Source organism: Phasianus colchicus, chromosome 27, assembly GCF_987193195.1.
Source record: "Phasianus colchicus chromosome 27, bPhaCol1.hap1.1, whole genome shotgun sequence".
Taxonomy (NCBI): Eukaryota; Metazoa; Chordata; class Aves; order Galliformes; family Phasianidae; genus Phasianus; species Phasianus colchicus.
This window is the reverse complement of record NC_143462.1, coordinates 1,644,908-1,662,080: the sequence shown is the minus strand read 5'-3', so window position 1 is coordinate 1,662,080 and position 17,173 is coordinate 1,644,908. Positions and strand designations below refer to the sequence as shown.

Genomic DNA, 17,173 nt, shown 5'->3' with positions numbered 1-17,173 from the left:
CTTTAAAGGATTTTCCTTCTGATCCATTTCAAGCACATCTTTTCCATTTTGGTTCCCAAATGTCCATTAATTTTGCTTACAGCACAGCTGGACTGTAAATATGAGAGTCGATACACCATTGCATGTTTTCCCCCCCTTTTTTTTTAGAGACCCAGAAGTAATTATAGTGTCAACAATGAAGCACAATGATGATAGTAAAAATCAAAAGCACCCTCCATAGTGTACAGCCTGTCTCTTAAATGTACATGCACCCAAGTTTCTTTGTTTCTGCTGCATCCATTGCCAATGTCCTTTTGGTTCAACATAAGCTGTAATGCCCATGTCTGAAGTTTGAAATATTAGCGCTTGACCACTTAAAAAAATAAAAATAAAAATAAAAATAAAAAAAGGAAAAGAAAAAAAAAAAAAAGAAAGAAAATATAAATCTATCTTTTGCTCCGTTGGAAAAAAAAAAAAAAAAACCCAAAAATATTAAACAAATCTTTGAAGAGTAATAAACACTCAATAAGGAATCATGGCTGACCCATCCCACCCCAGCCCTTGCCCTCCCCATCCCTTTATTTTTTACCTGTGGTTCTCCTTCCCTGGAACCGTGCAATGTAGAAAAATCAAATATACAAACAAAACTCTTAATCCATCCCTTTATGTAGCTAGAGTGAAATCTATTTTTTTCTTTTTTAATAAGAACTCAACAATCTCTCTTTAATATTTACATTGAGGAATTTGTTTGAAAGTTTAAAGCAAAGAAAATCCTGAAGTTCTCAGTGTGTACTGCAAGACAACGTTTCCAGTCTGCGGGTTCTGCTTTATCCCCTTCCCGTGGTCTGTGTTGGAACATCTCAAAGTGGAATGGTGGATTTTAGCTCCTGGCCCTGCTCTCTTCTGAGCTGAAAGGTCCTTCAGAAGAGCTCCCCGCTGCCTCCGGCCCTAGTTTGGTATTCTCTCAATGTAGATGGCCGGAGCCGCCGAGCGTGCGATTGTGGCTATGAAGCTGTGGTCCCGACTGAGTTCCAGGTTGGTGGGCTCTGGCTGCTCCCGGGCCATGCTGTCGTAGCCCTTGTTAACGTGGAGGGGTTTGTGGGCTTGGCAGTAGCTGATCACTGGTTGGTCGTAGCTGTAGTAGGGTAAAGTCTTCATGTGGTGAGGGACCTGCAAGAGACCGAAACAGATCGAAAAAAAAGAGAAATATGAATGATGTGCTCTGCCATGTTTGGTTAGCAATTATCTCAACGCAGCCCTAATGTGCTGGGTGCTCAGCATTCAGCTCCTGCAGGAAGACAGCTCTTGATTCATCCAGTCGCCTGCAATGGGATTACTCAAACTGAGGGAGCCTTAACTCGGGCTGAGGGTCTGTATAGTGCACGTGGGTTCATCTCTTCCCACAGTGCTGAGGTTAGAAGCTTAGGTCCATGGAGGTGACTATGTCTAGGGGCAGATCTCAACCTGACCTGTCTTGCATACTGAATTCTGACCTTGCTTGCAGAATCTGGCTGTGAAGGAAGCTGCTGGTAAGACAAATCTTTTTTTTAAAAAAAAACAGGCCCTCTTCAGTGCCTCAAAAGCAGCTGAGCATTTCTACAGAAGGCAGCCCAGCCTGAGCATGTCAAAGGACAGGAAATCTCAGCTGCCAGCTCATGCAGCTCTCAGCACAGCTGGACATGTGTTTACTCCTCCTAGGACTAAACTGCTTTCGAGATGATTTCGTGGGTTCTGTATCTTACAGCCTCACCAAGAGCCCTAATGATGCTCGCTGGAGCTGAGCAGATCCACACCTTGTAAGAATGCAAAAATATATTCAAAATGCCTGCGAGATCTATCTGAATCCTCTTTTTGTTTTTTAAATGTAAATAGAAAAATGCCCCAATCCCCCACCGCATGCACATCTCCTCCTTTCCTTTCTGTAGATAGATGTCCTATGTTTGCAAATGTTAATCCTACAGGTAAATACGATTTATGGCACAACCTCAGATACAAATCTTTGCAGATAATTTTATCACTACAAGAGACGAGCTTTTCAAGTAGAAAGAAATAAGCTTTTAGGAAAAAATCACGCTGCAGGAGACAGAGGCAAGAGTCTATTCTAACACACCTAGCAAACCTGGGCTCATTATAGCTGGAGAAACCCTACACAGAATTCAATCTCACAAGCAATGCCTCCTTATTTTCCATGCCGAACTTTAAGTGAACACTACTGAGCTAATTTATCACAAATTTCCATTGCATGGTGCACGGTGCTCCAATCGTTATGAAAAAAGCAAAGGCATTAGGAGCTATTGTAAATCCTGCAGGGTCAGAGTTCCTGTTGCATTTGGATCTGAGAAGCAGCTGGAATCCTCTTCTGGTCCTTCTGCAGAACGCTGGAGAGCTTCCAAAACTCTTCCGCTACCTGATGCTCAGCTGAAAACGTCATTTTACATGACAGCTCAAAGGCAGGAATATAGCAGACAGGCTGCTCAGCAGAATTTGATGGGACAACTGTATTCACTAGTGGATCACCTTCAGCCACAGTGCAAGAAACTCCAACTCCCTTCAGATACAGCAGTATCTGTGCCAACTCCTATCAGGGCTTGAATTTGTCCTCAGCCTTTAAGGCAGCTCTTTATGATTCTATAAAAGCCAAGGACTGTTTGTGTTCGGGAGAGCTGAGAGATTGAGGTCCTGGCTTTACAGCAATAATGCACGGTACATTAACCACCCGAGTCATGCAAGCAGCACTCTTTGCTTGTTTTCTTCCCTTCTCCAAATGGGAGTCAAATGGAATTGGGATCCCAACGGCACCCCTGGGTGGTGGATAAACACGTTTCCCTTTCAGCTCTGTCTCAGCAGTAGAGAACCACTCAATTGTTTTTGTTGGTTTTTTTTTTCCTACCTAAAAAAGCCAGGTTTGTGGAGGGCTGACATTACATTAATAAGGGGCACATAAGCACAGGGAAGGTCTTTAGAAGTGTAAAAAATAAAGATGTGTATCGAGCTAAGGAGCTACGTGTTCATTTGGAGAAAACATACACAGAATAATGGGGCCCAACAATGGATGTGCACCCCCTGTTCTTAGGCACAGCCCTTCTGCTGCTCCTCAACTCTTCTGGGACCTAGATCCCAACAAGAGAAGTTAAAAGAAAACCACAAAAGTCCTGGAAGAAGCATTATATTTGAGGTCCCTCCAGGGAATACCAAATGAAGAAATGCCAACAGGCCCCCACAAGTTGTTTTTTGTGATTCCCCTAGAATGTGGTGGTAACCACAGGAACAGATCAGCACAGAAATTCCCATGTTGAATGGAAAGACAAACAGGACTGTTGACTGCAGAACCAAGCCTCCTTTCCTTCTCTGGAACCGTATAATAGAATCATAGAATGGTTTGGGTTGGAAGGGACTTCAAGGACCATCAAGCTCCAATCCCCCTACCAGAAGCAGGGCTGCCAACCTCCACATTTAAAACTTTACCAGGCTGCCCAAGGCCCCATCCAACCTGATTTGAACACTACCATGGATGGGGTGTCCACAACCTAGCTGGACAGCCTGTTCCAGCACCTCCCCACTCTCTCTGTGAAGAACTTTCCCATTTTCAGTATCTGTGAAATGAAAATATGGAGGCCATCATTCACAAAGCTATTATATTTTTTTGTTCAATTATTAAAAAAAAAAAGCATATTTAAAAGGAGCTGAGTTGTTGTAAATTAATTTTAGAAATATTTTTCTCCAGGTTCTAAAGCTACTTTTACTCTGTTTCATTATTGCTACAGAACTAGTTCCTTGGATGCCAAGAGAAGTGACCTTCGACAAGTCATTTTATGAGCTGGAAAATGAGAAGATTATGTCCTGCCCCTACTGCCCTTGGGACTGGAGGTCTTTGAGCAAGGGATGTTTGTGTAGGGACTGAAGCAATGCAGTTCTCACCTGAGCTGGGGCCTTTCAACTGCTCTGGCCTCCAGGAGGCAAACAAAGAAACAGAATAAAAAACACCAAACAGGCTAATAAATACCCTAACAAATAGCTACAGGCTCTGGGATTCTGCCATCACTATCTTAAGTCCTCTTTCATGGAAGACACAGTTTTCACAGGTAAGAAACAGAGAGTAAGGGAATGAAGCACATACCTGTCCTCAGTATTCTATGAATACTATTTCTATTCTCTCTTCTAAAAAGGACATTGCCTAGCACTTAAAGGATTTAAACTTCTTGCTGCAGGAGAAACATAAATCAATGGCTGTGCTCCCTCCTTGGATGTGCACAGGGCCAGGCTGGATGGGGCTCTTGTCAAGTTGGTCCAGTAGAGATGTCCCTGCCCATGGCAGGGATTTGAACTACTGGGTGGGCCTTAAGGTCCCTTCCAACCCAATGATTCTGTGATTCTATGATTAGCAAGAGAATGCCTTCCAAAGTCATTAATGTGATGGACATGCTGGTGTTAACCCATGCACGGCACCAAGCAGGATGGTCTTCATCTGTGCTACTGCCTTACCATAAAGGAGCATAGTGTCTATCCAGTTGATTAAGTTAATGAGTGAATGAACTTTGTCTTGCAAGAAAGCACTGAGTCTATCAAGCAACAAGCATTATAAGCACTTCAATTGTTTAGTGAGGGGTTTTGGCTAATGGACTGGATTAGTTAGCTAGCATTAACTTCTGAAGAATGCAGCTCTGTAGATCTTCACTCTGAATGTAATAAACATTGCATCTTAGCAGTCACTCACTTCAAACAAATGTACAATTGCAAGCAAAATTTACATAAACCCCCAGCTACAGGAATAAGATAAAAGATTTAGCAGTGGAAATTTTGAAATGTAAATCTTCCTAATGAATTGACACTGGAGAGGTTAACAGCTCAACAGCACTGCTGCCAAATAACAACTCCCTGCAAAACCTGCTGTACTAACTTGAGTTTACCAGAAATTTGACAAAATTAATTCAAAACGTATTTCTCTACATTCTCTGTCCAGTTTGCCTTTGACACCTAAGTCATTCCAACATGCAAATGCATGTATCCACATTTCAACGCAACTTGTGATTTTTTGTTCTCTTTTAAACACTGCACTGATTTGTATCAGCAGCTTTACCTACATTTACTAACTTACTCTCTAAACTTCAGAATGGTAATGCACAAGAAAGTTCAAATTAAAAAATTTTTCAATGATAACAGTTAAGATTCAAATTCGGTTTCATAGCGATGCAGCCATTCGTACTTAGATTTTTAACAAAACATCAATAAAAATCCTTATTCTGCAACATGAAGTATACATGAATAAGATGAAACCTTGGCCATTGTGGAGCTTGAAAGAATATCAGATTGGACCCCCAATTAATATTAAGTGATGTATGTCTAATCTGCTTTTATGTTTCTATTTCCTTTCATAGCATGCATCATCATTCATCCTTAATCGCTTGCACTGCCTAATAACTAAGGCTTCAGGCAACCCAAAATTTTGCCCTACTATGGGTTCAAAGCTTGAACATCTCTCTCTCAAGCAATGCAGAGCTGAACAGAACACCCAATTCTTTGTGCTGCCTGTAACTCCTGTTCAGGTATTTTCTTGGTGCACAGCAGCAGACTTACTGCAGTGAAGACAAGTTGAGGATCAAAGATTAACGCTCTGTCTCGCACAGCATCACTTGCAGTTCAGCAAGATCTAATCACCAGCGGTCCCAGGTTGAAATAATTTCCTGGTAAACTGTTAAATCACATTTTGAAAACACGAGTTTTCCGAACAGATCTATTTCAGGTTGGAAATATTGTGTGTTTTTTCTTTCAGCTGGGCTTTGAAGAAAGATCTCTAACCATTTGTTACCCTGCAGGGAAGGGATATCTTTCTTGGGAAACAAGGATGGCCATGGATGTCTAAATGACTCATAGCACCAGGACTATCAACCAGTGGGCAGACACGCAAAGCAAGGAAGGACTGATAATCCCAGCACAGCCTTCTGGAAGAGGTCTGTGGTGGGAGGGAGGTCATTTGGATTCAGGTAAACTGAATTATGAGCACACACTTGCCCACTTAGCGATTACACGATTAAATTACATCCAAGTTCAGAAGTTGTCCATACATAGCAGAAACTCAGTGTGACAAAATACGGAAGCTATGTTTCCTCATTAGCGCTAATTTTTAGTCTCAGAACACCATGACTTCATTGCTGAATTAACAGCGTAGATGTTGATAAATCAAATTCAGAGTTCATTTTAAATCCTATCGTAATTTAGAGTAAAAATAAGCAAGGTTTACAATTAGCGAAGCACACTGCTTCACCTTAGAGATGGATGGATTAGGTGCATTAGGAAGGTAGGGCAGGTATGATCAATCTCATTGGATTTGCCCCTGGAACATCCCTTTGAATTCAGTTCAGAAAATCATTCCTGTTCAGGAAAATGCACAATCACACACTTCCTATTAAACTCATTAAAAGCAACAAAGTGCCTCCATTAAAGTTAGGTCTGAAAAATGAATGTTGTTTCATTCTGTTTGCAATAGCAATAAACACGAGATTGTCTTTTTTTTTTTTTTTTTTTTTTTTAAATAAACCTTTTTGGCCTGAAATTCATGTTTCCAAAGGAAATCCTCAAATTGGCAAAAGAATCAAAATCACTTTAATTAAAAAAAAATAAAAAATAAAAAATGCAGATCTCAGAACTCTGAGTGCTGAGTAACAAGGTGTTGAGGAGAACTGCTTTTAATGCAGCTGCCCGTGTGACATGTAAGAGTTTCAGGAAATGTCAGCATTGCTTTTTATGTGAAGGTCTTCCAAATGTTTCATTAGCACAGGTTTTATAAGAGCTACAGATCCCACTGGGAACTCTGCCTGCAGTCGGCGTGCCTACATTAGGCATGAAGCACTAAGCAGGATTCCTTCGGTAGCCTGAATTGTAGGTGCAATTCCCACAATCAATTCCCTGCAATTTCATGTTCAATTTGCTCCCCATTCCAGCAAGAAACCATTTCTTTGCCTCCTCTATCTATTTTCCACCAAATCGGGTTAATGATCTACTTATCTCCCTCTGGGAGAGGAACCAGACAAGGAGGAGGCACGCGGTGTAGCTCCAGAATCATTCACATCAGGACAAGAACCAACACCACGTTGGTACGTATAACTTTTCACCAAGAAATGGAGGGGTGCACCCACAGAGGGGATGTTTTGGGGGATGTGCAATAGTGTCAGCTCCTCATCTCTTGCACACTTGTGCACACGCATGCAAACACTCATATGTATTCTCAAGGCAAAACGTTGTACAAAGTAGGCTTTTTCTTCCTAGATAGAGCAAAATAGGCTCTAGAGTGTGTCCAGAGAAGGGCAACAAAGCTAGGAAGGGTCTGGAGCAAAAATCTTATGGGGAGTAGTCGAGGAAATGGGTTCACTCTGGAGAAAAGGAGTCCTCATTGTTCTCTACAACTGCCTGACAGGAGGTTGTGGTGAGAGGGGTTGGACTCTATTCCCAGGTAACAGTGGTATGATGAGAGAAGATGACCTTAAATTGGATATTAGGAACAATTTCTTCTCTAAACAAGAGGCAATGCACTGGCACAGGTTGCCCAGGGAGATGGTGGAGTCACCATCCCTGGAGGTGTTCAGGAACCATAGAGATGTGGCACTGAGGGCAGTGGGCACAGTGGGAATGGGTTGGGATGGTCTTGGTGATCTTCATGGTCTTTCCCAACCTTAACAGTTCCATGATTCTATGAAAATAGCTCCTCTGACTCACCTTTTCACAGTACCTTTTTAAACTTAGCTTATGCCCACTTTAACAGTCATAAAATCATAGAATGTCCTGGATTGAAATGATCATCTAGTTTCAATCCCTCTGCTATATGCAGTGTCATGAACCACAGTCCTAAAAGCTCATCTTCATGAACATCCCTCACCCATTGATCTCCTCAAAGGACCATTGGTAGAGGCACACAGGACAGCATGGTTTTGGTCCACTTGGATCTCAGCAGTCCAGCTGAAATTTGTCATCATACAGAGCCCTGCCAGTTACAGGAATGCAGCTGCTGGGTATGTTTTGTGCCACGCTGGACAATGCATTCAGCAGACTGCAGTTTCCAAGTGTCAGTCAAAGCAAGCACTGAGCTAATGAGATAAGGAATGCTCTGAGCAGACCTGGGGATGAAACCCACATGTTTAGAGCCAAGCCTGAGATAATTTCAAGTATTCAGGGGCTGGCAGAGATGGAATGAAAGCATTTGTTTAAATTTAATCCAGAGATAAAATTCCAGAAGACTTGATTGGCAGATGTTGGGAGATATCCCTGTACAAACAACCATTCTATCAGTGGAAATCTGGAGCCCAAACACTACATATGACTGACAGGTGGGTCACTATGTTTACTCAATCCTTGTATTTATGACCATGAAAATGGAATTCCAAAACTGACGTATGGTAATCAGGAATGATCCTGCTATGGAAAATGTGGAAAAGCAACAGCCAGCAGGCACAGGGTGCAGCCACCAGGTACTTCTGCATGTCCTATTTACCTTAAAAGGTACCTGATAATTAATAGATATACTATATATAGGAATTAAACATCAATGAATTAGATTCTTAGGGCTACATGGGACTATACAAACCTGCAAAATTAGAATAATAGAATCATTAAGGTTGGAAAAGACGTCTAAGATCACTAAGACCAACTCCAGCCCATTCCCACCATGTCCACTGACCATGTCCCTCAGTACCACATCTCCATGGCTCTTGAACACCTCCAAGGATGGTGACCCCACCACCTCCCTGGGCAGCCTGTGCCAATGTCCAACCACTCTTTCAGGGAAGAAATTGTTCCTAATACTCAACTTGAACCTCCCCTGGCACGTCTTAAGGCTGCTACCTATCCTAAATTGATTGATTCCATATAAGTTGATTAAAACACATCTATTAATTTTTCATATGTCATCAAAACTTTCACCAACTTTTAAAACGTCATTAAGCTATACAGGACAAGCTGTAAAAACAGAATGTTATGATGTATTCTCTCACCCTTTCAGTTTTCCTCTTCTCTCCCACAGACAGTTTTTTAACCCTTCCATCCAAGCACACAAGTGCTTTTCCCTTTTAAGCACTTCCACTCTGTGGATTGCTGAACTAAGAGTGCTTGAAGACCAGGGCAAAAACCATGCCCATCCCCCCCTGCTCCTTTTATAGGCCAGTTTTGTCTTTCAATCAGCAAATGAAAACTTTTCCCTAAAGGAAACTCCGAGAAAGGAGGCAGTCCTCTCAGCCTTCTTGGGCAAAATATTTCTTTTGAATTGCTTTATCTGTATTTCATGGAGTGTCTGCTCATGACAAAAGAGCTCGCTGATGAAAAGCATGAAGTGAGATTCAAAGCAACCTTCGATTTTCCGCCGTGGAGCACCGATAAAATAAACAAACTATCTAGATATTCTAATTGGAAAGCCATTAATATTGCTTTCAGTGCTATTAGGATAATTTTCTATAGAATTCAATAGGAAGGGAAGGGCGGTATTTAAAAAAAAAAAGCTTTTGCATTGCTTAGGGACAGATTAGCTTTCCAAAAGCAATGCAGTGCCTTGTGGCAGGGACCTACCCAGATGCAAGAGAGTCCCTTTGGGTACATGTCTTTGGGTGCCTAAGCACACAAGCCTTCAAAAACTTGACTTTCTCTTAAGGCAACTTGGTTTTCATTTAGCTACTTTAAAAAGCAATATTCTCAAGGGAAGTTTCTGCTCCCTATGTATGGCACTAAATGCTGCTTAAGCACGGATCATTCATACCTAGCCTACCAGGATGAGTTAAAGGGCCATCGAGCCAAGTCTCCAAGGGATCAAAAAGAAAGAGCAGAGCACAGGTCAACAGCATGGTAACAATGTCCACGGGGCATTCTCCTGACCTCCAACACTCCTGACTTCTGTTAGCCTTCTCAATTGCTGACATTTCAGCCTGAAATGCTACGGGCTGGATCTTCCAGCATCTTGAAGAGCCCGAGGCACTCGCACAGGCGCTGGCAGGTAAGGGGATGCCTTGCATCCTTCAGCAGATGGTTTGGGGTTCAATTGCATGCTGAACAATCCCAGCACTGAGAGGACACTCTTAACTAGGAGCTGCCCTAATCCCCATACTGCCCTTCCCTCTGATGTCCATGTGAGAGAGAACTGGAACCTTTCCTTTTCCTGTATTGTCCCCTGGGAGGGGAAAATCCAGCATGCAATTTGGGAAATAGAGCACATTGCCCCAGAAAATGAATTATGACAACATGGAAAAAGGTAGAGTTGCTTTTCCATGCAATGTCCATAAAGATGGCAACTTGCTCCATCCACTGCTCACCATAAATAAGTACCCTACTTAATAGTGTACTATTTAATACACCTGATAATGCTTTGCCACAGTGACAAAATGCTGGAGGATGAGTGGAATAAGGCTCTGTCTCACATTACAATGTCTTTCCATTTGATCTGCCTCAAATTTTCAATGTGCCAAAGAGCCATCCAGAAATTGATGGCTTTTTCTAGAGTTTTAAATACTAGATTCTGTACATGATGACACCAAAAACACACTTTGAAAAGCTGGAAATAAATGACTCAAATTGCACAGGACTTTGTCCTTAAGGCAATACAACCAAACAGCTTGTGATTAAAAACTACTGGTGCTAGAAGAATGGGGATGCTGTGTCCCTTATTGGACTGATAAAAATTGGAATTTTCTCCTTCTCTACATTATCTAGGTATATCACACCAACAGGTTTTGGTTGGAGTTAGCTGACAGCCTCAACCCATTTTGATTTTTTTTTAAAATCATATTTATAATTAGCACTGAATTCCATTTAATATGGTAGTATTAAATATAGAGATAGCATCCAACCTCTGCATCCCCCACAAGCTGTAATGTCAGAGTCCTCCTCTATCAGCATTTAAAATTCCACATTAAACATCACGGCATTGACCTAAGACAAGCAGATCATTTCCCTTATTTTTCAGTCACCCCCAGACAATCTGAAGGGGCTTTCTTTACAGAAAATGAATGCCAGAAAAGAAAAAATAAGTGGCAGGAAAACAAAGAAAGAAGACTACAGGAGCTCATGCTGCTGTTGTTTCACCTGGGCATCAGATGGTCTATGTTGGACCATCAACATCCAGAGCTGCTGACCAGAAAGGACTTAAACCAAAAGCAGAGGAACAACCAAAGCACCACGGCTGCAAAGTGAGACTGAGCTGAAGGAACTATTATTTCTCTTGAGGAAACAGTGAGGAACCAATTTCCTCTGGGATAAATTTGTTCCAGTGGGAGAGAAGAAAGAGCTGGCACTACAGACCTGCTTGGACACGGGAGGGAGCTCCTATTAAACTGAATGTCTCAGCAGGGTTCTCTTCATGAGAAATTACATTTTAATTACCTCCACTGTCTCCTAGCAGAGGAATCAGTGTGTGCAATGGCACAAACACAATGGAAAGAGCATTAATCCAGGGACAGCTTCTTCTCCTGATGCATGTCACTTCCATTAGCGCTGATGGGAGCAGCGTGCCCACGCGGAGATGTACCCAACTCCATGGTTTCCAAAAGGTACTGATAAGTGACTCATATTGGGGTGAGGATTTATATAACCCCCATCTTCACTGGAAGGCTGAAGAACACCTCTGCATGCTGCAGCACCATAAGGGGAGGAAGAGGAGGACAGAGCTGGAGGGAAAGGGCTATTTTAGGGGCAGTGCTATCAGCCCAGTAGCAACATGAGAAATCCATCCACCCAAACCCTAGTTACAAATACATGACTAGTTGATACATGTTAGTTCACCTCTCTTACCAGTGTTAAAACCATCACAGAGGAATACTGAGACTTTAATTAAAGCTCAGAAAATGCTCGGATATGAATTGCTACAAAACCTGACTGTATTGTTAAGGCACTGCAAATATATCCTGTAACTGCTGGTGTATGAGCAACTTGCAAAAGAGGGATGTAACAGCAGCATTGTTAGCTGCTTTCTGAGCAGGCTTCTGAAATGGCCAACAGCAAACCAAAAAAAGGCAGGGGTAAGGATTAGAAAATTAATAACCAACTTGGGTTCATGCTTCAGTCATGTTCTATAGAATCTTTGTATATCTGAGATCGAGCAAGCAGAAAATTAATGCAAGACTGTCCGGCGTTGCAGGCAAGGACAATGCACAATGATAGCATTATTTTTTTAATACTCCATGGAAAACAAATGACTTTTTCTTTCCTCTGGGCGAATTTTGTAATATGCAGGGAAATCTTCAGAATATTCAGAATCCCTCAGAAAACGGCAAGAAAGATGGGTTAAAAAATATTCTTGGGTTAGCAATCTTTCCTGCCACAGAACTAAGCAAATCAATTTGATTACCCTATGAATGCAAAACTAATGGATATGATTACTGGGCCCCGGTGGCTTAGTGACACTTTTAAAGCAGAAAGGCAGGCCTGGGTGACGTGCACACCGAAAAGCATGCTCAATGCTCAGCCCTCAGAACAGCCACTGTGAAGCAGGAGAGGAGAGTGCACAAACACTCTGAAACATTCAGAAGCTATGTGATCACTCTGCTGAAAACTGGCATGGAAACGGTACGATAGCTAGGAACTAGAGGAAGGGCTGCATTGCCCAAGGTGTCTTTTCTCTGTGTGGATGGAAAGCAGCAAGGTGTCTTCAATTTGTCCCACGCATGAAACCCCTGCATAGAACTTGTGACCGACTGTGGCCGGATCACTGCCCTCCCCTTCCACGGAGCTGCCAGCTGGCAGATGCCAAAGCTGTAATTACTGCCCAACAGAACATGATGTGTAAATCCAGCTGGAGATTGAGCCTAGCTCAGAAAAAAACAGAAACATTCAGAGGCATTGGGAGAAAAGGAAACCGAGTGCCTTTGCCTGTAGAGCTGAATGCAACCAGGAGAGGGCTGCAGAGCACGCACCGCACACGCTGACGCTCCGGACAGAGCAAACAAAGCAGCCTCATACCTATTCTGACGCAATGAACATTAATAAGCAAAAATAGTTGTTGCCTACTCAGACCCTTCCTGTGCTTGAGCTCAGCAGTAGCGATGGAGTGTAAATGAAAAGAATCAGGTTCAAAGAACCCCGCTGGAAAAATAAAATCCGCGCTGTGAGCGAGATTTTGGAAACCAAAGGAGCTGCTGTGAGAAATCTCTGCAGCTCACGTCAACAGGAGACGGCATGCTTGAACGCTCTCTCGAGCAGCCAAGCGTGAGCCAAGCAGTTTCCAGCTACTGTGGCATTTTTTTCCATCTTGTTCTGTTTGGGAAAAGTAACTGCAGCGTGTCGGATGGGCTGAGCACAGAGGTGAGCAACCCACCTTTGTCATATTGGGTCAGAGCATTGCTGGGATGGTGGAGCAAAGGGCTGTGACCATTCCCAACCTCCTGCATGGGATCTGCGCTGGTTGCACAGAACAAACACTTGATGTTTTGCTCATCTGTAAGATCAAGGCAATATCACGGCCTGATCCCTAACTACCCAAGGGTGAAACAGACTGGGAGAAGCAATAGAAAGAGATAAATAAGTATCTTGTAATCCGAAATCTGTTGTTTATTTGCAGTGCCTAGAGGCCTCGACCAGAACTGGAACTGCGCGGCGGTAACCAATGCTCATGTGTTCAGCACAGCCCTTGCCCTGGAGAGCTCGTGCTGCAGACAGGCGTGACAGATGAAGGGTGGGAGAGAAGAGAACAGCAAGCAAGCAAAGGATCTCAAAACTGATGCACAGATTGAGGGACAGATTTTTCCACGAGCTAAATACATGAATACAGATCTTTTATCCCTAAATGACTTCCCTTATCATGTGGCCACTGTGCCAGTGTAGATATGTTAGAGCTACAGGCCAAGCAGTAGAGTTGGTGCTGAGCACACAGCACCCACAGCACACGCATTTCAGAGGATTTCCACCAAACTGGCTCCAGTCTGGTCCCACCAACACTCAGAGCAGGTTTAACTCCATCCCAGAGGGATCTGGCTTTGTTCTGGCATGTCAGCACACTAAGTGAGGACAGCACATCAGAAGTATCACTAGGATCTGAACTAAAGTACCAATTAAAAGCATCCTCTGGGAGTCAGAGATGGGATTCATCTCTCTGGAGCCCCAAGCTAGTGCAACACAACTCAAAGCTCTCCGTTTAAAGGTGGTTTTGATTATGACATGGTAGCCTAAAGTGATGCTACAGATCTCAAATCCAGGAGTTTGCCTACACCTACTTTTTTTTTTTTTTCTTTCTTGCACTTAATCCAGGATCAAAAAAACCACGACAGAACTGAGCACAGACGGATGCTTAAGGAAGCCAGACTGCTCTGCCCTTCTAAGGACAGCAATCTCAGCTAACCCACAGATCTCAGTTCACCCCAGAACAGTGGGGGAAAGCTGCCAAAGAAGAGCTCTTTAGCAGAGCCCCTGTCAAGCCCCGTTGCAGCCCAAAACAATGGGCTTTATGCTGAAGACTTGAGCAAATAGCAAACATGAGCCTTGTGGCTGCCATCGCCCCGTGGATTGCTCAGACCCTTCTGCTCCTTTCCAGCCTCTTCTCTCCCAACAAAGAGAACAAAGGTGACAATGCAACTGCAGGCCACAGTTTGTGCACTTTTGTGGCAAAGAGACAGAGAGAGGAAGGCTGAGAGAAATGATCCCATGGTAACTGCAGCATGAAACGGATGAAATGTTGTGGAAAAGGCATTGGATTTCTATTGCACTGAGGCTCTTTCCTGGTGAACACATTCCTGGGAGCACTGCATTGAGGGGCTTTGCCATCAGTGAGCAGCAAAGACCTGCAACAAGCAGGAGGGGTCAGATTAAACAAAACAAATCAAAGTCTGAGAACAGTTTCCTGCTCACCAGGGATGGACAGGCTTCCTGCAACGCAGAGCATGCTGCTTAAAGCTAATGCTGCTTAAAGATAACACTCCTTATCTTTCTTCCGCCCCCCAAACAAGGATAGAGCAAATGAAGGTCAGCCATGGGCATGGAATGGAAGACAGGTGATTTATCTCAATGATAAAACCAAATTTTGGAAGAACATAAAGCACTGACCATTTCCCCATATCCTTTAACATTATACAGAGTGCTTTGCAATCACTAGCAGAATGGGCTCATGGGATTAGTAGGGATTTCAGGTGACAAATGATAGCCCATCCTCTTCACACCGATGGAAGGACAATTTTTTTTCCATTTGCCAACTGGAAATAATTCACTCCTGTGCAATGCAAGACCAAGTACATCTATATCTTCCACCAAACAAAATAAGGCCAATCAGAGCAGCAGCCTCGACTCACAGCAAACATACTGCAGGTCCCCAAGTTCTCACACTTAGCAAAATTTTATCAAGAGCCTACCTTCAACCTGCCACATTTGTAAGTCAGATCATGTTAGCAACCAGAATAAACAACAGTTGTTTGCCCTTGTGCTGCACCTTTCATCCAAGGGCTCTGCAGTCATTATTCTGATAAGTCTTGTGTTGTTGCTTTGAGACAAGCAGATATCATTATTCTCACTTTATAGATAAATAAACAGAGGTCAGGGAAATCCCCCAAGGCAATCCAGAGAGTTGAATACCTACATCAAAGGGTTTAACAAAGACTGATATCACTATTGCTACCAAAAAGACAAAGGAACAAGAAGAGTTGAAGCTGAGCCCAACATCAGATAACTGGGCCTGGAACTTTGGTCTCTGAGATAACCTCACCTGAGAGATGGCTCCCAATTTAACAGCCAGTATAAGCTCTATCTAGAAGCAAACATAACCACATAATGCAATTTAAGCACCCTGTGCCTGCTTATTGAATACTAAGATACACAGCTCTATTGTATGGTATAGCCACAATGCAGTCAATGAAAAGGAGCACAATGACAAAAGACTTTTGGAGGGGGCATTAAGAGGGGCTTTACAAGTTTCAGAGTCTTAAAACCTGGCCCCAGTGTTGCAGATTAAGGCCAACTAGAGATGGTCTGCAATTCTGCTAAGTATTATATTATCTCTGCACCACAACATGTAGTTCTTTTACTCTCCATCCAATTCAACTGCTTCAAGGTGCGCCAAGGGAAATTCAGATTGGATATTAGGAACAATTTCTTCTTTAAAAAAGTGTAATGCATTGGAACAGGCTGCCTAGGGAGGTGGTGGAATCACCAACCGTGGAGGGATTCAACAACTATGGAGATGCAGCATGGAGGGACGTGGTTAGTTGGCCTGGTGGGATGGGTTGGGTTTGGAGTTGGTGGTCTTAGAGGTCATTTCCAGCCATAATGATTCTATGATTCCACAAAAAACCAAAACTTTTTCTTTGGTCTGTGTATTCTCTCACTCATATAAACAAAAATATGGGAAGGTTATCAGAGTAGCCATTAACCATCCAACAGTTACGTTGTTCTGCTTCCTACTCTTTACCTCGGCACAAAGCACACAAACTCACATCAAAACCCCAAAACCAGCAGAAGGACCAGCGTATGCAGCATCTCACTATCCCAACATGATGCTGATAGCTGGAGGAGGAGCCCTAGAGCCTTCATCCCATCGCTGTCCACATCACTACGGAAGGACAAGGCAAGAGGATGACGGCAGCGCATCACGCTGGTGCCAGCTGGACACTGGTTGACATGGTTACCCTTTTTCTTTTTGTGCTACGGATATGTAGTGAGTTCAGCTTCAAAACCTCCCTACAAAATGTAACACAATACAAGGCAGGCTCGTCCTATTACCACGGAAGAAAAGAATGTGCCATTGACAGACTTCAGTGCCCTTTTAAAGCAGAACAGCGCTGACATCAAAGCTCACAGCACTCCTCTGCAATAGTTATTCACCATGTCTTTGTGGCCAGGGACTAAAACATTTTTATGAAGTTCTAAGGGGAAAAAATTATCTCCTGAAAATGAGTCTCTTGTAGTAAGTGCTGCAAATAAAGAACAGCTGTGGTGTTTCCTTTGGAAGGTGAAGCGGAGGGAAGGCAGCCTTGATGTGCATTCGGGCAGCAGCGGTCAGTCTGCGAGACGTTTATTGGGCATAATGGGAGCATTTTGTTGTCAAAAGGAACATTCCAAAAAATAGTGGAGTGTTCGGCAGGGTGCATTATTTAAACACATATTTATCTATCAGAAGGAAAACAGCTGCAGATTAGGGGGGAGTGTGATCAACCGTGGCTCAATTGTAGCCTCAGCCATATGGTTTTTGTCTGACAGATTAGAGGACTATCTTAAATCCTTTTTTTTTTTTCCCCTCTGCTCACAA

At 43.1% G+C, this 17,173-nt stretch overlaps 1 protein-coding gene across 3 annotated transcripts in view; it reads right to left on the bottom strand.

The window, feature by feature from the left end:
* Nucleotides 1-451: 451 nt before the first annotated feature.
* LRRTM4 (leucine rich repeat transmembrane neuronal 4) overlaps nucleotides 452-17,173 on the bottom strand; it is a 207,762-nt gene continuing 191,040 nt past the window's right edge. For 2 of the 3 annotated variants that reach the window (XM_090125668.1, XM_090125669.1), the window contains one exon: nucleotides 452-1,149. In XM_090125668.1, the coding sequence (XP_089981794.1) occupies nucleotides 928-1,149 (222 nt within the window). In that variant the 3' untranslated portion in view covers nucleotides 452-927. The remainder of the gene's footprint in view (nucleotides 1,150-17,173) is intronic. The other variant, XM_031597003.2, reaches the window with a different exon arrangement.